Raw genomic sequence first — 23,700 nt, 5'->3', positions numbered from 1 at the left:
TATCTCAAGAAAACAACCCCTGTCCATATGCCATATTAGGGCATACAGATGTTATAGGGAGGGGGATATGGAAAGCCCTTCTGTAAAAGCAGCTCCCGTTCTGGCAGATTCGAGGAAAAAGGGAGAGAAAGGGTATGCAGCTGCAGTCATAGGACATAGAGATTGTACATTGCTGTGATAGTTTCACAAGGTGTTCACTGCAGAGTGTGGAACAGAAACATACAGCCTCTATAAAAACAAACTAATGCCGTCTCATATAACAAACAAGCCCAATAATACCTGGGGCTTTATATGGAAAATAATTCTTCTGAAGCTCTGCCGAGTAAAAGTTTACATTTTTCACTATTTATAGCAAATGTAAAGTGGATATCCAGTCGTATAATCCTATATAAGTCATTACTCTGCGGGTAATGCTATTTATTTTCTCCTGTATGGTTTTCTCGTCAAATTTTTATCTATGCTTCTTTAGGGCATGGTTAGGATCAGTAGATGAAGCTTAGCTGCATTGTCTAATGGGAGTTCAGTTCTTTTCTGCTACGTCTGTACGTGGCCTAACATCTATGGGTTCGGGTGCAGTGGTTTCCTTTCCCCAATACTTATACCTGCAGCTCGGCTTGTTCGGACTGGCTGCTGTATATGAGCACAATCCCACCATGAACTCATTCTCCAAGTCAGTGCATGGAAACTTGATTTGCATTACAGGAGAGAATAATTATATAATTTTAAAATACAAGTAAATAAACCACCAGTGTGAAAAAGTAGAAAGATATGTTACTTATCCAAGTTCATGACTGGTAATGGCCTCAGCTTCAAAGCTTTAGGGCTAATTCACACTGAGTCTTCAGAAACCGCTTTGGAAACAGCGCTGAAAATCGGCCTAAATGGTCTCCCTTTGATTTCAATGGGAGGCGAAGGCATTTTTGTTTCCTGCTTGTGGGAAAAAAAAGCCTGATGCTCTTTCTTCCAGCGCTTCCGTCTCTGACCTCCCATTGACATCAATGGGAGGAAGAGAACGCGGTTTTCGTTGCAATTTTTGCCACGGCGCTCAATGGCCACGGATCAAAAACACCACAAAAAACATGGTAAAGAACGAGCAGGCAGGTCAAAATCTGCTTCGAAATTCCTCAAGGAATTTGTAGGCAGATTTCTCGGTTTGCAAAAAAACTCAGTGTGAACATAACCCTTAATGTGACGAAAGTGGAAATTATTTTAATCGAGTACTTTTATAACAAGAGACAAAGTTCAGCTTCTTGCCTAGACCTAGCGCCAGGCAACGAAAATGAGATTTATGCCTCTAACATGGTTACTGGATCACATTAAAAAAATGAACGTTCAGACATAAATCGCAGAAACATAAATATGTTGGAGGCCACAAAGGGAACAACACAAACCTCATACTGTGAGATGAACTCTTCTGGGGTGACTTTCTGTCCCAGCAGGGTCAGTGCTTTTGTTATATAGGTTTCCAGGTTGCTTTTTGTACTCTCAAAGTTCCTCTTTATGTCTTCTTTGGACAAACATTGTTCTGGAGGGTGCAAGACCAAACTCACTCTAGAGACTAGATCCTAAAAGAGAGGAATTATTGATGTCAGGGTCGACAATCCATTGACCGTTTACAAAAAGATCACATTTACCGTAGCAGTTCTTGTATGTATTGGTTTACAAAAAAATTATCCACAGTTGCCCCAGTTTTCTTCCTGTTTTTGCCCACCTTCCGCCAATTTAATCAATGCTCTGTGAGCTAAAAACCCTGGACTCCAGTTACCAACCAGCCCCTGCATATAAACAAGAATGTACCCATTCACTGACAGCAGAGATCTTGCAAATTGTGAGAACGTATATTAGAAAGTTGCAGAATTTATTATTATACAATTATTAAAGAGCTTGTCTTTTTAAGGCAGCCTGGCATCAGCTGATCACTGCGGGTCCGGCTTCTGAAACCCCCGGGGAACAGCTGATATCGGTGAGGAAAGCCATACATTGCGGTCAGCCGCATAAAAGCTGGGCTGAGTATGCTGACCTCTGCATCGAGACAGAGAATGAATGGAGAGTTATGGAAAACGCTGAGCCCATTTGTCACCTCTCCAGCCATTCCCCGCCTGGATGCAGCGGCCAGCAGGTGGGTCGGATCCTAGACCTGGGACATGCCATAAATATCTGAGTTGGGAATACCCCTTTAAGCTTTATTTACATAAAAATGTAACAGCCCTTAAAGTTTTGGGATTTTTTTTAAATTACATTTCTATAGTATATTTATGGACCCACTTGATAAAGATTACAGTGTCACATTTAAAAAGAATGTTCTAGAAAAAAAAAAGGTCTTTTTTTTCTGCAGAAACAGCACCACTCTTGTCTATGGGCTGTGTCTGGTATTGCAGCTCGGTCCCATTTAAGTGAATTGGTCAGAACTGCAATACCAGACACAGCCTATGGACAAGAATGGTGCTGCTTCTGGGGGAAAAAAAACAGAGCATTCTTGCTAAATACATACATCCCCTTTAAAGGGTAACTAACCTTTTAAAAAACTTTTGACATGTTATAGTGACATGTCAGAAGTTCTGATAGGTGGGGGTCCGAGCACGGAGACCCCCACCGATGGCTAAAACGAAGAGGCAGAAGCGCTCGGGTGAACGCTGTGCAGCTTCATTTCTGATCTGTGGGTCTCAGTGCTCAGACATCCACCCATCAAAACCTCTGACATGTCCAAAGTTTTTTAAAAGTTTAGTTACCCTTTAAGATATGTACTTGGATACTGATGTATAAATATAACATTTGGGGACATTGCCAAAAAGGCAGCTAAACGTTATATTAAGTCCTTCAATTTGTGATTCCTAGGACTTATGTTCCCGTATAGCTTCGATATGAGCCACTAGGTCTGGAACTTGAGATAGTCCTTTATTTTCCACATTTGGTCAGTGTGACTTTTATAGGACTGATCAGAGCTGAATGACACAACTACCTGAACTCTCTCTCGTGTTCTGACAACATTGAACTTCCATCTGTCTAAGTCAAAGTGCTGTAAATCGTCCTGACTGTAGAGAAGTCGTGTCAGCGCTCGCACATTCACCTCCGTCTTCTCTAGCTGCTGCTGGCAAGAAACCCCATTGTCATAGAAATCCTGAGGAGACAATATGAGCATTGTATAAGGACAACATCCCAAAATATTTGCTGAATGATTAATGAAATGTTAATTACAACCACAAATGGTTCACACAGTGTAAAGGCGGAACTCCTTAAAGGGATACTTACTTTATTATCTACTCTCATCTTCGGTTCTATTGTGTGTATAAAATGAGGGAAGCACTGGGCACCCCACTTTCTTCATACTACTTGCTGTGCACCATAGCAGAAGATGCCGATTTTGCATATCTTGACTAGTGGCTGTGTATAGTATTGCTGATTGACATCAGTGGGGTCCTGGGTTCAAATTCAACTACAGCAATATCTGCATGGGGTTTGTATTTTCTACCCATATTTGTGAGGGTGTCTTCTGGGTACCCCGTTTCTTACCTCACTTAATAAACTTGCTTATGTTAACGGAATTCTTAGAAAATGGTACCCAGTGTTGGGTGTGTTTTGGCATAGAGGCTGCTGAGATAGTAATTGTGTACTAAATGTTGTAACTAGCTTATTATATATATATATATATATATATATATATATAATCACAGGTCTTGTCTACTTTGGTCCTGCAAAAACCCCACTTCTCACTTCTTCCCTGGTCACCTATATATATGATCAAGCTATAGGGGCCGCCCTTAGCAAATATCAAACAAGGTCCGCCATTATGGTGCCAGGTTTATTGTGTTACCCAAGACAGAAGGGCCTGATGTTTCCCCCTACATTTTCTGTTCATGACCCTTGGGCCAAAGCCTCACCCAATTATTTGCTAACAAAAGCAGTTCCCCCGTAGAAGGGAGTTCGGCATCCCAATAGCAAACAGGAGAGGATTAACCCAGGCCGGGCCTCTTCGCTGCGAGGGCCCTATGGGAGGCACACGCTCCGCCTCTACGTTATGTACGCTCTTGCTGATTGTTATATTGGTATACATAGCAAAAGACGATTTTGTAATATAAACAGACACTTTAAGTCCAGGTCTCGCAAAAACATTTATTGCCAAGTTTATTTTTTTAACATGTTTTTAATATTACAGCTAAGACTCCAAGTAACTGATAAGTGGTCAATAAGGCTCTGTTCGTTAAGTTTGGGCCATATGTATGCTGTATGACCCACACGTGATGTGAACAAAGCCTTAAAACACTGCAGTCATTTTGCTATATAGTTATACAGTTTATGTATTGTTGAACTTGTGGAACGCAGTCTCTAGGTACCTGGGTCTTCTACAACTTGCACCAAGTACCAGCAATATATTACCTGAATGTCTGCAGGTAAAGACTCCAGTATATTCTCCTTTTGGTCACGGCCACTAAGAAGCCGCTCAGCCTTCCCAGACCACGTGTCCGCAGCCTCAGCAGCTTTCTCCGCCGCTTCAAGGTGGTTGAGGATTTCTGAGCACATTTCCACTTTGCCTGTTTCTTTCCCACTCTTCTGGAAGCAGATAACATCAGAACATGAGATTATATCTACGTCTTGTGTCCTTTGTGGCAAGTCTTCAATATGCCATTCGTTTTATCTAAGCCCAACATGACTCCTACCTAGTTATATAAACATGCAAAATAGTTCAGATCAGCCAAACCAGAGCAAGAACCCCGAAACAGTGCTGTCTACAGAGGGGTCGCTCTTCTTTTTAGAGGAGTCTTTGGTTTGGCTGATATTATGAATACTTTTTCCCATGGAGAATTGTCCGTACATAAGTCTCCATACACCTGCTGTGTCTCTACAATGAGAGCCAGTACCCCCTAAGATGCTTATATAAACCAATATTCTTACCAATCATCAGCAACAGTGGTCCAAAATTCTGTGCGGATTAGTTCCTTATATAATATATCTTTATAGCAGTCAAAGTTCTATTTTTCTCATACACTGATAATATGCTGACTGCCACTAGAGGGCACTTAGGTGCTTACTGCATACTCTGTTATTATTAAAGGGGTTGTCCAATACCGGACAACTGATGACCTATCCACTGGATAGATCATCAGTATATGATATGTGGGGTCCGACACCTGGACCCCGCACCGATCAGCTGCTCTGGGAGCCTAAGGGAACCAGATGTCATTGCAATGTATGGAGCCGGAAGCAGTTGGCTCCGTACATTGCCTAGCGGCCGGGCTCGGCCGCTATTCCGTTACCGGAGCCATCTGCTTCCGGCAAGGACGTCCGGTGCCTGAAGGCAGCCGGAGCAGCTGATCGGTGCGGGGTCCGGGTGTCGGATCCCCACAGATCATATATCCGGTGGATAGGTCATCAGTTGTCCGGTAGTGGACAACCCCTTTAAGTTCAATGTATAAACAGTATGCAGTAAGCTCATAAAGCTCCCTCTAGTGGCAGTCAGCATGTAATATTTTAAATCCATGTCTATCCAGAGGATTTGGAGCTCTGTATAAGGACAACAGAGCTCTGACAGATATATTATTAAATGAATCAGCACAGAATTAGGAACTCATTCAGATTAAAATAACAAAATGGTGTACATAGGATACATATAAATAATTAATTTGTTAAAACTCCCATAGTATCTGCCATGTTTTCTCTTCTAATTCTGCTGTCTATCCCTCGTCATAGATAACATTTTACATGCAATTTTATATGCAAATAATATAATTGGCAACTAAACAAAGTGTAAAAACACTACATTATAACTACAGCTCCAGGTGAGTGCACACTCTTAGGCTACATTCACACGAGCGTGACAGATTTACGCACGTAAAGAACGCTCGTAAATCTGGTCCGTCTGCGTTGCGTTATTGCATCTGTGCTTTGCGAGTGGCAGTGTTTTTCATGCACTCGCAAAGCACATTTTTTGAAACAATGGAATTGTTGTGCAAATCACGCACAGCACACGGATGTGCATTTGTGTGCTCTGCGTGGTTTTCACGCACACATTGACTTCAATGGGTGCGTAGGTGCGTGAAACGCACCAATATAGGACATGCAGTGAGTTTCACGCAACGGACTCTCGCTGTGTGAAAACTTCTGCATGTGTGAACGGCCCCATTGAAATCAATGGGTCTGTGTGCTGTGCGTCGTTTCCACCCAGAACACGCGGACGAGATTCACGTTTGTGTGAATGGGCCCTTAACGGCTTTGTTGTTCTGTAAATCTATAACACAAACTACCCAATGCCTGTAATAAATCATAAATGAGAGGTTAGAAATTTACTGACCAGTAAACTCTGGATATACAGACTCAATGAGTGAGCAGAAATATCCGATTCTGTCTTGGAACCTTCTTCGGTTGGGTCATCACTTAAATTCTCTTCGGCAACACTGCCATTACTGACCTCCTTCTGTTCCTTATATTGCCTCACCTGAAGAAGATGAGGTTATTAGATGGGGAAATGCACAATATTTCAGGACATCTAATCATAGTACCCCTAACTTTATACTATAGTAACCCTTGGCTAATGTTATATGAACTTGCGCTCCAAATGTAGACTAACGGCATTGTGAATACAGCCTTAATTTAATTAAAATTATTAGATCAGTCAACAGTCTCTTGTTGACAGTTTCCAGGTAACAACAGTAGAGTTAGAAAAAAATGAGAAGTGAGAAATAGAAATTCACTTTAATTATCTTTATACCGTTACCATCTAGAAGATCAAATTGCTATTTAGTCATGGTCATAGTAGGTTAACAACTGAACAACCCCTGACACTTTTCGATGTAAGAATGGTGGTTTTCCATATTACCCAGAAATTGGATAATTAAATCTTGAAGCAGCAAGTGTTCAATTTCCCTGCAGCGCCACCACAGGGGAAATGAAGCATTACATGCTTCCCCTTTAAAGCAATGGCCTGCCGTGTGATTTATAAATGTGTTGACTCCTCCAGAGAAAGATAAACTTTATATAGCGGTCTGAATTCTGGCTCATATATGTGTATCCTGACTTCACTAAAAGGGTATATGTAAATCGGTTTTATAAACCAGTTACTTTATTACATCAATATTCGAAAACTATAATAAAAATATAACAACATCAGCACCATCCCGTTCTAAGACGTTTTTGCGCTTAGAAAGTTTTTCATAAGACGTACATATCTGGCCCACCGATTGTTCAATATGTTCAGCTCATGAGATAACTTGGAAGCCGTTTTCTCCTTTGTCCTCTCAGTCAGAAAGTTTCCGTCCCGGTTTAGAGACTTATGCACAGATTTCCATTTGGACAGAATCTCCATGGGAACCTGATTTGTATAGCAAAAAACATTACGCCTTACAAGTATCATTGTTTACACAGCAGATAACACAATTACCGTATCGATTTTCTGGCCACGGATCTTACCATACCACGTGACAGGAGGAAAAAGTGTTAGGGAGAAGATGTATGACCTCACCCAGATAGATCAATCTCTAGATCTGCCTATTTTAGGGTACGTCCAATGGAGTGGAATTATATTGGGTGTCAATACAACGTTTTTCAAGCAAACCACTGGCTATAAGTTGTGGCCTTAAAGTGGATCTGTCACCATAATACGCTGCATTAGTTAAAGTGGATCTGTCTGCTGAATATGCGGTCCTATGTAAGGACAGCACGTTACAGCCACAGGTCCGTACTCCTAGCAGCCAATGAGTCTGCAGCATTCATGAGGGGTGCGCTCCCCCACCCTTCATGCCGGTGATTGACAGGCTGTTGTGTATACAACGCTCAGTTACCGCGGAGAGGGGCGGGGGAGAGTGCTCCCCTCATAAATACAGCGGACTCCTAAATAGGAGTCCGCTGTATTCTTTCAGCTTTCCTATTGGTCAAATGAGACAAAACATTTTTGAGCCATTTTGGCTAGTAGAAGAGCAGACCTGTAGCTATAATATGCTTCCCTTACATAGGACAGCATATTAAGCTGACAGATCCGCATTAAGGCCACAGGTTGGCTCTACTATTTGCCCTAACAGGACCAAAAAATGTTGTGGCAAAACAGCACATATTTATGAGCCCGCTGTATTCATGGGGGGAGCGTTCTCCCCGCCGTTTAGAGCCCCCCTCTCCATTGACTGACCACTATAGGCAGATACGCCGCGGACGTCGGAAAATGGTGAGGGGGGCAGTCAGATGTGGGGAGAGAGCGCTCCCCTTATGGATATAGCGGACTCATAACATTGTAATTTCTCATGGGCGCTATCAACCAAACGACAATTTTTTTGACCCGTTTTGGCTTATATTATGCTACACTGTCAATTTAGTAAAGCTGTTGGAGATGATAAATAGCCCCGGCCAGTAGAGACAGTATAGGTGGATTATATTGGCTTTATCCTGATGACACTTTGGACATTAGGATTTGACCCTTACCCTCATCTTATATTATTATCCTTTAACACTTCTTATGGAACGTCTCAGTGGTTTACAGTAATATCCAGATTTATTACTACATTGTAATATACTTACATTGGATGGTGCGATCCTCTGCTGCTCATCCAGCCAAGCAGTGATCAGGTTCATATTATTCTCAAAATGTGTCCAGCTGGTAAGAACTTGATCCAGAGTAGATTCTGCATCATGGACCGATGACACAAACGTCTTGTACTTTAATTCTATGGCTTCATATTGTTTTGGGATTTCAGGATCATGTGCTAGAATATAAATAAAAAGCAGCAGGATGTGAGTTACCCTCCCCCATATCATCCATTTATAGGCTTCCTGTATTTAGTCATCAAAAGGAAAAAATCTAAAATTCCCCCAAATGATTGTCCACACCAAGTAGATATACTGGTAGGATAACCCGTGTAAACTGTAAATACAAGCAAAAATTATGGGATGTGTCGTTGTAATATACAGTATCTTCATTGCACTTAGTGCAGTTATTTTAATCTCACTTTTTAGGGGGCCCTGAACAATTAAAGGGCCACTTGCCATCTACAATACAAGTTGCTTTGCCTTCATTGAGACAGCTATAGAGTTAAGGCTATGGTGAGTTTTGATGCACATCGGTCATGGTAAAATTGCAAGTTTCCTATGGGGGAAAGAGCTTGACCGTCAACTTTTTCCACCATAGGGAAATATTAAAGAGAACCTGTCACCTGCCGAAAAACCTGCTGCTGACATATCAGTTAGATTGCAGGCGCCTCACTGATTCTGCCGCTTTTTATTTTTTTCTTCTAGCCCCCACCGTTCCTGAGATATTGGTGCCGTTAGTTCTGGTGTCCGATATGCAAATGAGGCGTTTGACTGTCAAGTGGGTGGGTAACACATGTCACTTGATAAGGGGTAACCGCCCACTTGACAGTCAAACGCCTCATTTGCATATCGGACACCAGAACTAAGGCCCTGATATCTCAGGAACGGTGGGGGCTAGAAGAAAAAAATAAAAAGCGGCAGAATCAGTGAGGCGCCTGCAATCTAAGGGTATAAGGGCATGTTCACACGCAGTGTTTACACCTTGAAATACGCCTGGAATAACGCTAGCTAAACGCCTACAAACTTCTGCCCAGACGGGGAATTTTTTTACACCGCTGTTTCAAAAAAAAACAGCGCGTAAAAAAAATCGCCTCATAAAAACAAGGAGCATGTCACTTCTTGAGCCATTTTTGGAGCTTTTTTTTTAATTGTCTCAATGGAAAACCAGCTCCAAAAACCATTTTCGGCTACAAAAACGGCTGAAAATCAGAGGCTGTTTTCCCTTGAAAACAGCTCTATCCCTTTCAGCCATTTTTTATTTTGCGTGTGAACATACCCTAACTGAGATGTCAGCTGCAGTTTTTTGGGCAGGTGACAGGTCCTCTTTAAAGTTGCATAATAGTTGCTGTAACCTACTAATTTAATTACAGCGTCACAACTAAAAATTGCCGTGGAGTCCTAGCCTAAATGATAACTTCCTGCGCCTACAGCCCCCACTAGGAAGAGCTTACTGCATAAGGATTCATACAGTTCTCATTGAACTTAATACTAGCTGTATAAAGCTGTATTTATTGAGCCTTCCCTAGTGGCGGGGGATCGGGAAATATTATATATATATATCTCTGACACCCCCCTCACCTAAAAATATATGGCACAATTTCTAAGTGGAAGGCTGTGGGCCCCCTGAACCTGCATTTTGTTGTGGATTTTTTTGCAGAATACGCACAAGGAATATGCAATTTCTGCCCGTGGCCTGAAGGAGTATTCAATGGTTGCAATAAACATGGGAGTGCTCTGGTGTTGGGTTTTTACGTCATAAAATAGGACTAAATATTAAAGTCTAAAAGGAGATTTTATTACTTACCATAGTCGTCTGTGGTCAGCAACAGGTTATGAAGTTCCCGGAATTTTTGAAAAGCCGTCTCAAGAAGAACCATGAACTGTTTACCCTCAACAAAGTCCTGGAATAGCAAAGAAACAGAGAGATCATGAACAGCTGACACCTAACCGGTATTGATACAGCAACTCTGTTATAATGAGAACATTTCATTATGGGCCGATATTACATTGAGACGACACCACAGTAGGTCACTGCTGGACGAACGCTCCAGCTACATCACCAGCACGTACTATTCACCAGACCAGTATAGGTTACATTTACATTTCGTGGCTTTGCTGTATTTATTTGCTTAGTGCTCCCCGCTGAGTACCAGGTAGGAGGCTACGACTAAACACCACTGAGGTAAGAAACGCGTAAGCCGTTTTTTCTGAGTTTTCACATGCAGTTTATTCCATCTGTATTCCCCAACCTGTGGCTCTCCAGTTGTTGCAAATCTAAACACCTCAGATGCTGCAGAAACTCTTTTTGAAATGTAATGGGGAGTTTCCAGTCAACCATTTATTAATTGAGTGATATGAATCTCCCTCAGCTTCTTCATAAGAAAGGTCTGCGGCTGTATTGTTATGTTCTGCAGCAGCTGGGGCGCAGAGCTCCATAAAACACACTAAAGCTGTTGAAGAACCTATTTTTTAAAGCAAGAGGGAGCACTACATGTCCCTGAACTGGTGGTTGACACAGTAGAAGAACTATCCTACAAAAGTGATCTGTGATAGACTGCTTCTGCAAGAAGCTATGAGCAGCGGCTATGTAGCGCCACTCATCTCAGTACAATTGTCCGGTTTGGACATAAAAATATTTATGCTAATATTAAAGAGGATAAAATAAAAGGTTACATTTTAGGATTGATAGGGTATAATAGTTTTGGACAAAGGTCTGCTTATGTAATAATTCGGCAGATTTGCATATATCCCTAACTAGTCTTTTGGTGGATATATATATATATATATATATATATATATATATATATATATATACACATTTTTTGCTCTATTGAATAAATACACCCTACAACCTTCCAGATTTTTGGTACTGCAGAACATACCAGAGAATATCATTGCATCCTACTGTGTTGCTTTAAGGTCAGGTGTTCTCTTTATAGATAATATATAGGTGCGGACTGCTGATAAATGACCTAGAGTCACTATTTGAACATCACTCCCGGAATAAGAATATAATCCAGTACAATGTATACTATGGGCTAGTGTATAAAAGAAGCAGCTATGATCCTATGAGTGAGGCCTTATTCACAAGAGCGTGTCCCATTTGCGTCCACAAAAAACAGGCCCTTTTCCATGAATATGAATGTCCATATTGCGTCGGTGCGGTTTCCGTGTGTCATTCGTTTTTCGTGTCCGTTTTTACTCCTCTGCGTGCACTTCCTGGTTTTATATTTCTTTTTTTTCCTGCATTTCTTTAGCAACTGATGCTTGAAAAACAGACAGCATACAGACATTGTCCGTGCGCCGTCCGTTTTTTATGCACCTATAGACTCTCATGGGCGATTGTGGTTCACACAATTGGACCAGATTAGGACATGCTGTGAGTTTCTCGCAATGGACACGTGCTCCGTAAAACAAAAATGGATGTGTGAATAGCCCTATTAAGTTGCATGGGTTAATGTGCCGTTCATTGTTAAAACGGACAGCACACTGATGAGAATCACAGTTGTTTGAATAAGGCCTTAAAGGGTTATTCTGATCATATACATTTTTGGCATATCCACAGTATATACCATAAATAGTGTGTGTTCCTCACCTAGCAGGAGAATGGGAGTCCAGCGACCTCCACTCGGAAAGTCACAGCGGCCTATAAGTGATTGTCCCAGATAGGAGGAGTTCTCCCGATAGGTAAAGGTCCAGAGGTGGGATTATCGTATCAGGCATTTATGGCATATACTGTGGATGTATATGATCTGGAAATCCCTTTAGGCTGGCTGTACACGCTAGATTAGCGGTTGGCTGGCTGAGCATCTCTCTTGACCGCTCCATAAACCTACATGCTGGGATTAATAATTTCTATCAACCATGCCCAATCCTTCTTTCTCCTGACATATGCCGTCATGGGACATGCGGGAGGCCCCGATACATTAGATCGTTGGACAATCCCACCGAAATCTGTATATCCCATTAACTACTGGTAAATGGCCAGCTAAATATTTGAAGAAAAAGCATTCTTTATACAAAACATCTGACCTGACCACATAAGAGCAGCAGACAAATACACTTATCTCCACATGACCCTGCTAAGAGCACATAGTAAAATAAGTTGAGAACATTTACAATTCTCACATTATTCCATTGTAGAATTGTCGTTTCCAATGCCAGAAATCAGAAGCCAGACGGATCTGCTGACATTGGAGATCAATTGGAGTCTCTTGGTTTTCACGTCCGTTTTCAGCAACTTTTTTGAGCAAAAGATGTTTGTCGAAATGAATTCCATGTGTTGTAATTAGGTTCTGTTCGGATCAGGAATAAATGACTTAGGCCTCATTTACACGAGCGTAATATACGCGCGTGCTTTTCACGCGTGTCGTACGCACCTATATTAGTCTATGGGGCAGTGTAGACGATGCGTGAATTTTGCGCAGCGCGAGTGCGTTGCGTAAAACTCACGACATGTTCTATAATCGTGCGTTTTTCGCGCATCACGCACCCATTGAAGTCAATGGGTGCGTGATAACCACGCATGCCGCACGGAAGCAAGAGCTGTCAAAAGGATGAATGTAAACAGAAAAGCACCACGTGCTTTTCTGTTTACAAACATCCAAACGGAGTGTCAAATTAGAGATGAGCGCACCGAACTTCACCGGGTTCGGCCGAACTCGTTTTGACCGAACCCAGCAAAAAATGTTCGGGTACGCGACGGCAGGAGACAGTCACTGTCCACGGTGCTGAAAGAGTTAAACTGGTTCAGCACCATGGGCAGTGACTTCCGATCACAATATACATGAACGTGTAAAAAAAAAAAGAAGTTCTGACTTACCGAGAACTCCCGGCTTCTTCCTCCAGTCTGACCTCCCGGGATGACAATTCAGTCCAAGTGACAGCTGCAGCCAATCACAGGCCAAGCACAGCCTGCAGCCAATCACAGGCTGCAGCGGTCTCATGGACTGCCGCGTCATCCTGGGAGGTGGGGCCGGATGACAAGAGAGGGACGCGTCACCAAGGCAACGGCCGGGAGACCGGACTGGAGGAAGCAGGAAGTTCATGGTAAGTATGAACGTCTTTTTTTGATTCACAGGTTGGTGTATATTGTGATCGGAACTCACTGTCGAGGGTGCTGAAAGAGTTACTGCCGATCAGTTAGCTCTTTCAGCACCTTGGACAGTGACGGGCGTCGACTAGCCTCATCTCTATGATGGCGGCTGCGCGAAAATCACGCAGCCGCGCATCATACACGGATGACACACGGAGCTGTCAAATGCCTTTTGCGCGCGAAAAACGCAGCGTTTTTTGCGCGCGCAAAACACACACGCTCGTGTAAATCAGGCCTTATTCTGCATTGTAAAGAAGGATTGGATGACGGATAGAAAAACGGAGGATATCGGGTCAATTCTTGTTATCAGTAAGATCAATGTTTTAGTCATTTGTCAACGCATCTATTATTCAACAGTTGACGAATAGGTGCGGACATATCAGATGTGTAGGCGTACATTGCATCTTGTAGCACATATGTACCCAATTACTTCAACTACATTTCTGGACACAACCTGAAAAAAGTTTTTTTTTGCCTGGGTTAGGCCCCATGCACACGAACGTGCTTTTGCGGCCGCAATTCCCACGAAAATCCACGGGAGAATTGCGGCCCCATTCATTCCTATGGGGCCATGCACACGACCATGGTTTCCACAGTCCGTGCATGGCCCAGAACGCAGAAAGAACGGACATGTCTTATTACGGCCGTGTTCTGCGGTCCAGGCTCATAGGAAATAATGGACGCGGCCATGTGCACGGCCCGCGATTTGCGAGCGGCTCGCGGGTGACACTCCGCTGCCAGCCGACCCGAAAATCACGGCCGTGCATAAGGCCTTCGGGTCGATCTTCCACTGCCAAAAGTCTTCCTCACTTGTATTGCTAAATCAGCGATGGACTGGGGTTCCTTGGGCCTACCAGAAGAAATAATACTGAGGGCCTATTCTCCATCTATACTGTACTAGTGAATACTCCCTTTTAATTGAATCGTAATGTAATCTTTGTAGCCATCATTGTACACACGGGACATCAATAAAATCAAATAGGATATCTATGAATTGACCCATAGAAGATAGACCCTAGTAGAAAAGGATTGGCTCCAAAATCGGCTTCAAATGTTGCGGTCTTCTGCTGGACCTTTGGGGTCCAATGTTGTGTTAGAGCCTGGGCCCACCAGAGCATCCTCTGGTACTCTGGCGGGCCAATTCAACTTTGGTTCCTGTGACGTAACACTCCCAGTGGCTATGCTCGTTTCTTCAGAACGTGTCTCTATCAATGGTGTCTGGTCATCCATACAAAGAAATGATCCCTTCGAGGCATCCTGTAATATCTAGCTAAGGAAGTATTTATTTATAATTCTCCCTCATTGTGTGAAACCAATTGTACCAAAAAGCATTCCCTTCTGTGCATCCTTTTGTGTAAATATGAGACCACTGACTTCCAAGCAAACAAGCCTTTACACACTGGCAGATTTCTGCCCATAATGAGCGCCGATCAACCATGTAACAAGTCGATCGGCGCTCGTTTAAAGGCATTACATGGGCCGATGTAAACTGAATGGGGACGAACAATCGTTAATACTCTGGTTCGGTCCCCATGCGGTATGCATAATTGTCAGCAGCATATACCGTTTACACAGGGAGATGTGCTGCTGACAACAATAATAAAAGATGCTTGCATGGGCCAATGATCGGGAACTGATGATTGAGTCCGTAATGGATACAAAGACTCCACACAACTAACCTTGTAATCTGCAAGAAGGGCCTCCACAGACTCTTGAGATTTGTACTTAGCTTTCCAAGACTTTAGCTTAGGTCTCCCTTCGTCCAGTAGAGTAAGCACATAGTATCCAGCACAGCGGTAGTCCACAAGAACACTGAAGTTTGCTACCAATATCTTTTCCAACCTCGAGTACAATAATATAATGAAAATATTTAGGGAACATATCCAGAGAAAGTTTATGACAAAAACTAACAAAAAAGTGCATATAGACCATAGTCTTGCATTAATGCAATAAATTACTATATCATACCCTCCATAGCGACTTAGACCTCACGCACACGACTGCATTGGTTTTGCAGTTCCCAAAACCATGAGTCCGTTGCGGTCCATCGGACTAAAAGAGAACCCTTGTTGTGCATCCGTGTATCATCAGGACCCACGGATCCACAACAATTCGCCAGTATTGGTGAATCCGCAAATCCGGACCGTAAAATGACTTGTCCTGAGTTTTTGCCGTCTGGATTTGCGCCCCCCACTGATCCGTGTAAATCATGGTCGTGTGCATGGGGCCATAAAAAAAGTTTGCACAATGGCCATAATTTAAGCTATAACAATTCCATTTCCACGCTAAAATAAGAAAATCACCAAGAAATAATCAGCACAAAATTCTATTCAGCCATTTTTAAAAGGAACGCTCCTCTAAAAAGTGATACACTGAGTTATGTCTAGTACATGAGGGGGCGGTGAATGACAAAAACATTAAAAGAACCCCAAAGAGAGAAGTCATGCATCGCCCCCCTCAGACCCACACTAGGCTTATCACAGGTTATCAGTTTTTCCAGGGTGTTCCTTATCGAATTTCCTAAAAAACTGACGAATATGGGTACAATTACAGCTCCTGAAGGTATTGTGATGCAGCTTTCCTGGAGCACCGAAAGTCTAGTTATTCAGCAATATAGGCGGAAGGAGAATCACTGCAAAACCAGGCAGCTTTGTTATTCAGGAGTCTAGGAAAGCAGGGTATATGTATTGGCAATTATATTGGTTGTTCCCATATTCCTCAGGACAAATATAATTATAATAAGGTCCGCAACTCATAGACCTGCTAATATTATTCACCGATGTGTTTGTAAATGTTTCAACGTGGTTTACAACTGGAGACATATGAGATAATGTAGAGATGATGGGGCAGAGGATTTCTGGACTGCCTTTGGCTATGTTCACACGGAGTATTTTGGGGGAGGAATATCTGCATCAAAATTCCGTTTGGAACTTTGAGGCAGATATTCCTCTCCCTGCACGCCGATTTTCGCGGCAATTATCGCGCCGTTTTTCGCCCGCGGCCATTGAGCGCTGCGGGCATAAAACAGCGAGATATATGCTTTCTCCTGCCTCCCATTGAAGTCAATGGGAGGTCAGAGGCGGAAGCGCCCGAAGATAGGGCATGTCGCTTCTTTTTCCCGCGAGGCAGTTTTACTGCTCGCGGGAAAAAGACGCCGACGCCTCCCATTGAAATCAATGGGAGGCGTTCTCGGGCCGTTTTTGCCGAGTTTTGCGACGCGGTTTCCGCGTCAAAAAACTCGGCAAAATACCCCGTGTGAACATAGCCTAAGACAGTTTAAAATGAGAAACATTTCAAGTGTCTTTTTGCACGGGCCAATGATCGAGTGAACACACATTCATACGATCGCTCGTTCCTGATCATTGTAATTAGGGCAAAAATCAGTCGAAGAACGAGCAAGCGCTCGTTCATTGGCTGATCGCATCTTTTTTTCAACCCAAAAAATGGTCACTAGTTGGCAGCACATCTCCTGTGTAAACAGGGGGATGTGCTGCCGACATGATGCAAAAGTATGGGGACGAGCGATCATGGGAACGATCGTTCATCCCCGTACATTACAGACGAATGCTTCTAGTAAATGAAGCTAACGAGCCCCGATTGAGGTGCTGTATTGTCGGTCGGCGCTTTTTTTCAGTCAATATTGGGCTGTCTAAATGGACAGTTAGGGTCCTCTTACATGAGCGAACATGGGCCGTGTACACGATCACCGATCAACGAGACAGCTCGTTGATCGGGGTTAATTTGCTTTTTTCACAAGGAGCAATACATGGGGACGAGCGAATATTACTCCGATCGCTCGTCCCCATACATTTCTATCATGTCGGCAGCACGTCTCCCTGTTTACACAGGGGGATGTGCTGCTGACAACGATAATATTTTCGGCTGCAAAACCTGTACAATCAACCGATGAACGAGCGATTGTTTAGTCATTGGCTGATTGTTGCCCTGTTTAAACAGATCATGATCAGGAACGAGCGTTCTATGAACACTGAATCCCCCGATTACTGGCCCGCGTAAAAGTCAGTCTCTTCTCATCCTAGAATGAGGGCTTCCAGATAACAAAAGATAACATTCTACTACACAGTACATAAGGAAGACTGAATGTATAATGTCCCTTTAAAAAATGGCTGAATAGAATTTTAACAGCTTGAAAGAATAAGACTTGGAATTGCCAATATAAGAAAGTAGTTTTCCCATGTATTAAACTTTGTACTTAGGTTTCCTCATACCCCATGCACATGACTGTCCTGCAGACTTTAAACTATGCCCTACATAATAATAAACATAAAACATACAAAAAAAAAACATAAAATACTCTATGTAAGGCACATGTCAAGCCTGCACAAGACAAACAAGAATAAGAGACATAAATCATTGCTCATACCTTGTTTTCATCTCTTCTGTCTTATCAGTTGGCACGATTACAACACCATTGGCGTCTACATTTTTAAATGATCCGAGACTCTCCATGTGATTTTTGGCATCGACCATCAAAGCCTAGGGGAAGGGAGCGGATGTTAGGGTCAATTCAATTTCTGGCCTAAAATGTACACTATACTAAATATATATGCAGTTTATATTTACTCAAATGGTCTAAGCCAGTATATCCAGACAGCCATGCTGGAGAACATTGGTTGTTCTGATTATCACCTTCTCCAAATTATCTCTTCTTACAGTAGAAAGAACAGATCTGGAGCACAAACCTTGTCCCCATTGGGGCTTACAATTCCACCTTGGACAATTTTATAGAGCGCAGTTCTGACATTTAGTAGGAAACTGGAGGAAGCTCACACACAGAAGGAAATTGCATTGAATGTTGAACTTTGATCACCATTTTCCTTTTTTTTAAATTCTAAACAAATCCAAATTTCAGTTGTTTGGATCCAAGCAATGTCCCTATGACAACACGGAGTTGAAAAAATACAAGACGCAATGTGTTGTCATAGGGACACGAAAGCAAATGTGTTACAGGCATTGGACCTATTCAATGAATTATACTCATCATGTAATAAGGTAGAGTAAATGATTTTCACATCTTTAGGGTACGTTATTGATACAGTTTTTTGCGCATTCTAGCCTTTGTAGTCATTTACTATAGCGGGCAGATGTTACATTGCACGGTATTTATGGTTTTAATTTTTCTAAAGTGGTAAGGCATTCTGCCACACCACTATTGGCACTCGTGGCCATATCCATCATGTGCCGTAAATAGGCTTTCCTTACATTTTTTATTAGTTCTGCTAAAGCTGCTTAATAGGAGTTGGTCTTCTGCTCTACCCTATTTATACAGTCTCTTTTAAAGGGGTCCTATGGCTCCATAGCCAGCAATAGGTATAGGGTGCAACATATCATATGCACTTGTCCCAGTTCTGCCTCCCTGCAAGACTTTCAGAAGTTCCCATTATGTTAGAGGCTCTTCTACACATAATGTATGAGCGCACATTCTGGACAAGATGTCTAGAACAGAAAGTTTTTTGAGTGTGCTAAAAAATTGGAGTACCATGATACAGCCATGGAAACACAGTGCAGAACATACAAACGCAGATGTTCAGGGCCGAATCAAGGTTGGTGACGGTCCCAGGCAAAATATTTAATGGAGGCTCCTATCCAAAATCTGGAATCAAGACTACCTGACCCTTTATTGCAGCCACAAAAAGAAGAGGTTGTCACGAATGTGTGTGGCACTCAGCAGTGAAGGTGGGGTCCCAGAGGTGAGCAGCGTATGGTTAAATAGAATGATAGAACTGGCCCTTAGTGGAGGCGCTTTCAGTCACCGTGGTGGTGGGTGTGCCCCATGATCCCTTCCTATATTCCGGCCTTGCAGATGTTGACCCTGGTCCAATTTAAACTCAGAATTCCAGTATCACATGGCTAAGCATTTCCTAAGCCATAAATATACAATTGTTTACAGTTTCTAACAAAAATTGTTGTCTTAGACTCCATTTACATCAATGACACAGCTTTTCATTGTTCTGCTCAATCATAGGAGAATGAAAAAACAGAGCCACTGGATCCATCACATGATGGAAACCAACGGCACCCGGCGGAACCCATTGACTCTCCAGAGTTCCATCGGGTTTCCATCACGGTATCAATCATTTTGTGTGGCAAAAATGATAGAATCTACGACAGAGGCTACTGATGGAGATGTGAACAGAGCCTTAGATCAGTGTAAGATAAATCACCTTGAGCTTGTCTTTATGATGTGCAAATATTTGGCGCAAAAAATGTAACAACATATTGTAACCTTGCTACATACTTTGAAATAGGACCTCCCATAGTGCCATGGTTTCCATATCTTGCACCGATGGAGGCTAATAAGCCCCAAACAGTAAGTTGGAATAAATCGCTCTGAACTGATTGAGATGTATGTATCTGTGCTATACACTGGTGGTGTACCATGCAGAGTAGGCCACTGGGGGCAGAAAGGAACAATTTGAATGTCTTTTCCCGATATCCCTGAATGAGGAACGACGTGAGCATGTAAATACCTTCTGTTATAAGAAAGCCTTGTTGCTTTCCAAAGCGCATGAGTAAAGTGGTGTTTGAGTTCCTTTTAGGACTTCTCATCCTAATCTTGCTACCTACCTTGGATTAATAACATATTCTGAACATGCAGTGACTACTGGTTCTATACCTTGAAAGCTTCAGCCAAAGTCTGGAGCATAGACATTGTATTATAATGAGAGCCTAATTCAGGTAAAGCCTGGGACATCAGATTTTCAACCTCCGTCAGCCACGTCTCAATACCATCCAGTGGTGGTGGCAAATTCCTATCCAACTGCCTCTTCCACTCTGCAATCTATAGAGAAAAAGCAGATAGCTTCAATACATAAGAGTAAGGCGACATTCGTGCATGCACTATTATGTAAATTATACACTTATCTAATTCCACCCTCTCATAGATGACAACCCCTTCCCCCCAGTGTCTTGTTACTGATACAGTCAACAACTCCTTCATTTTAATAAATTTGGCTGCCATTGCAGGACTTCACGGTCCAGCAATAAAAATAAAAAAAAGACAATCACTGAACCGGAACTAGACATGACTGTCCTGTATAGCATTGGTATTGCCTTTTTTTAAACGTCAAAAATTTGAGGTCCTGGATTTAACACTAAATTTTTTTTATTTAAAATTGTATGATGTACCATAAAAACCCGCACCTGTCCCTTTAATATTCCTTAGTGATGAAGTGTCTTTCCCTTGTGTAATAATCTAGGCAAGCACAGGGGTTTAAAATACGCAAGACTGAAAAAGCATAGCTGAATTTATCAGTTATTTACCCCCCCCCCCCTCCAGTCCTTTGGACACTTCTTAAAAAGGGTCTCTTGACAATAAGCAGATCATAGAGTGTCTCCCAGGGATCAGCTGTAATCTTTTGAGAAAACTGGCAGTAAGTGTTCAGTTTCCCTGCAGCACGACCACAGGGGAAATTAGGTATTGCACAGTGCACTTTTTGGAAATGTTCTCCACTAAGAAGAATTCCCTAATAGGGTTTATGAAAATGGGTTCCCTACACCAGGCAACCCCTTCAATTAAACCCGGAATTCTTACGATTGTTGCGCAACTATTTTTTTCCCATTGGGAAACATTTGAGTTTGTTTCAATTCACTGTAATGCTGCAAGTTTAGCTCCCCTTGTGGGTGACCAAATGTCGCCGTGTAACTAGGATATCATAGTAACTACGGCCATAGTAATCCATCAGACTAAAGCGGTCACTTTCCTATTTGGAAACCTAAGTGGTTCCTTTAAGATTTGTTCTATGTAATACTGTAATTTTTAGGACTCACCAGGATTGTGATATTTTCAAGCGATTGTTTGATAAGTAGTTGCTCCTCAGCCTGAAGAGACTCCACCGCTAAACCAGACATAAAGATTCTTTTCTGCTCATTAAACTGTCTCATGAATAACAGGATTTCCTAATAAATCCAAACAGAAGATGAAATATTTCCCTGTGAACATGAAATCGTCACTGTTCGGTGAAACATACATCAGAATTTTTTACCTGGTACTTTTTGGTATAGGTCTCCTCTTTCATTTCAGAAAACAATTTTTTTAATGTCTGCTCCTGCTGATTCAACCACTCCATGGCTTTATTTACTCGAGTCTACAAGGAAAAATTCAATGTCAATTCTGTAACAAGGTAAGATCAATGTCCGCAGCAACCAAAATCAGGTTATCCCATCCAGTCAACCCCCATTCTAAATGCAGTGACCCCAGCAATCAGCTGATCGCCGCTGTTCTCACTGATGTTACCACTGGCGATCAATGATTGAGCGACCATCCTATACATGTCTGTGCGGAGTCTTTCAATGAAAAAGGCATGTTTTGCGGTGGCTTTCCGCTCTGGCTAATAGGGACCCTCTGCTCCTGGGCAAGGGACACTCTATATGACATCTACGGTATATGTCCTGTATTGGTCTACATGAATAAACTAACCCTGTATGTCATGAGTCAGTAAGGAGTATTTTAGAGAAATGACCATAGAGCTAATGATTATCATTAATAATAACATTTATGTCTATGGCATTAAAACTATCGGTTCCACAAATCGGTTGCCACTTTCATGAGAAGAAATGGAAAAATATAAAATTTCCCTGGATGAAGATCTCATACCGACATATCTCTTGTAGACTGCTCCGTGTTTTTTGAATACTGTAAAAACTGCGCCACGTACATCATAATTGATTTTTCATCAGGATCTGAAATATTTAGGTCTAAGAAACAGAAGAAAAACTAGAATGAGAATTGCGAATATTTTTTAGTATATTTTATGAATAATAGTATAATAGAATTTTAGTATATTATATGAATATTTTTACTTAGATGTCATGATGAATTCCTCCCTTGAAAATTTATGTTACATTTTTATAGAAGTGTTCAAATGTCCGGGGCATCGGAATCGCACTTATCAAGCCTTTCCACTACTTTACTGTTCAGAGAAATGGTAGAAGACAATGCCAGGTCTGACTTGGCATTGTTTTAACCCCCCGCGCCATGTTCATCTACAGGGCCCACAGCATGCGCCATATTCATCAACAGGGGCATGCGCTTCGTACAGTGTGCCAGGAATAATACATTTCTCCTGGTAGCTTACATCTCTTAGAAAATAAATGTACGTACCTTCTGGCTCAATGAGTTTGGGAATTTTTAACTCATTTTCTGCAATTCTGAAAGCCTCTTGCAGTTTTTCCTCATTGGACTTTTCCTGTAACTTGTCCATGTCAATGAGGTCCGGTCTCAAGGACTGAATAATTGCTAAGAAAGCCATGCCGTTCTTCCAGCTGGACTTAAAATCGGTTATATTAATAGATCCCAATCTGCAAAAGAAAGTCAAAGGAAGATATATTATGTACTTGACTATAATAAATGTAAATTATTCCATTATCTATTTGGTCAGTTACATACATGAATTAAAAGGACTAGAAAATCCTTCCGGACTACTGCGGTCTAATAAGTGCCATACATACATATATAATGGGACCATCGCACAGTAAAATGCTGTGGTTGCATAAACAATTCATTATTCGAGGTCTCCTTTCCCCTATATCTGATTCCACTTTTGCTCTCTCTCTGCTAATGGAAGGACATGCTAGATCAAGGCACTCACTCTCTGCCTACACGTCATCATAACCATAGGCGTAACTTGAATCTAATGCAAAATCTGTAAGAGGGCCCCCACCCAGCATCTGTCATTTATAATACTGGAGTCTTCTTATGTGGCAGGGGGGCCTTTGGGACTGCTACCCCTATAGCTATGCCCCTGATCACAACCTTCCTACTGGGACCAAATGACATCCTTATTCGGTCGGATGCGTCACCCAATTATATCACAGGCTCCACCAAGATGGAGGCTATACATGCAGAACTACACATTAGGGCAGTCGACTGCGCTATTGATTCCGTCAAAAGCAACAGAACCCGTCACAACGGTGACAAACGGAAAACATTATCAAAGTTTTCATCACCAGTGAGATCAATGGTGATGCAGACGGAAGCTAAGGTTTCCGTTTGCCGTTCCGTTGAGGAGTGAACCCGATGGAAACCTCCGACGGAACCCCTCAACGGAAAGACAACGCTGATGTGAACAGGCCCT

General features: G+C 42.2%; 1 protein-coding gene across 3 annotated transcripts in view; it reads right to left on the bottom strand.

Moving 5' to 3' along the window:
* Positions 1-23,700, bottom strand: part of SYNE2 (spectrin repeat containing nuclear envelope protein 2) — a 257,014-nt gene that overhangs the window by 177,851 nt on the left and 55,463 nt on the right. For all 3 annotated transcript variants that reach the window (XM_075843762.1, XM_075843764.1, XM_075843763.1), the window contains exons 8-21: positions 22,728-22,924; positions 22,221-22,321; positions 21,610-21,711; positions 21,395-21,523; positions 20,241-20,405; positions 17,988-18,100; positions 15,283-15,445; positions 10,313-10,409; positions 8,500-8,684; positions 7,157-7,303; positions 6,287-6,430; positions 4,375-4,548; positions 2,960-3,118; positions 1,392-1,565 (exon numbers count right to left, since the gene is read on the bottom strand). In XM_075843762.1, coding sequence (XP_075699877.1) covers positions 1,392-1,565; positions 2,960-3,118; positions 4,375-4,548; positions 6,287-6,430; positions 7,157-7,303; positions 8,500-8,684; positions 10,313-10,409; positions 15,283-15,445; positions 17,988-18,100; positions 20,241-20,405; positions 21,395-21,523; positions 21,610-21,711; positions 22,221-22,321; positions 22,728-22,924 — 2,050 coding nt within the window. The remainder of the gene's footprint in view (positions 1-1,391; positions 1,566-2,959; positions 3,119-4,374; positions 4,549-6,286; positions 6,431-7,156; positions 7,304-8,499; positions 8,685-10,312; positions 10,410-15,282; positions 15,446-17,987; positions 18,101-20,240; positions 20,406-21,394; positions 21,524-21,609; positions 21,712-22,220; positions 22,322-22,727; positions 22,925-23,700) is intronic.

Source organism: Rhinoderma darwinii, chromosome 12 (assembly GCF_050947455.1).
Source record: "Rhinoderma darwinii isolate aRhiDar2 chromosome 12, aRhiDar2.hap1, whole genome shotgun sequence".
Lineage (NCBI taxonomy): Eukaryota > Metazoa > Chordata > Amphibia > Anura > Rhinodermatidae > Rhinoderma > Rhinoderma darwinii.
Note: the sequence above shows the minus strand (reverse complement) of the source record. Positions and strands in the feature narration are given on the sequence as shown.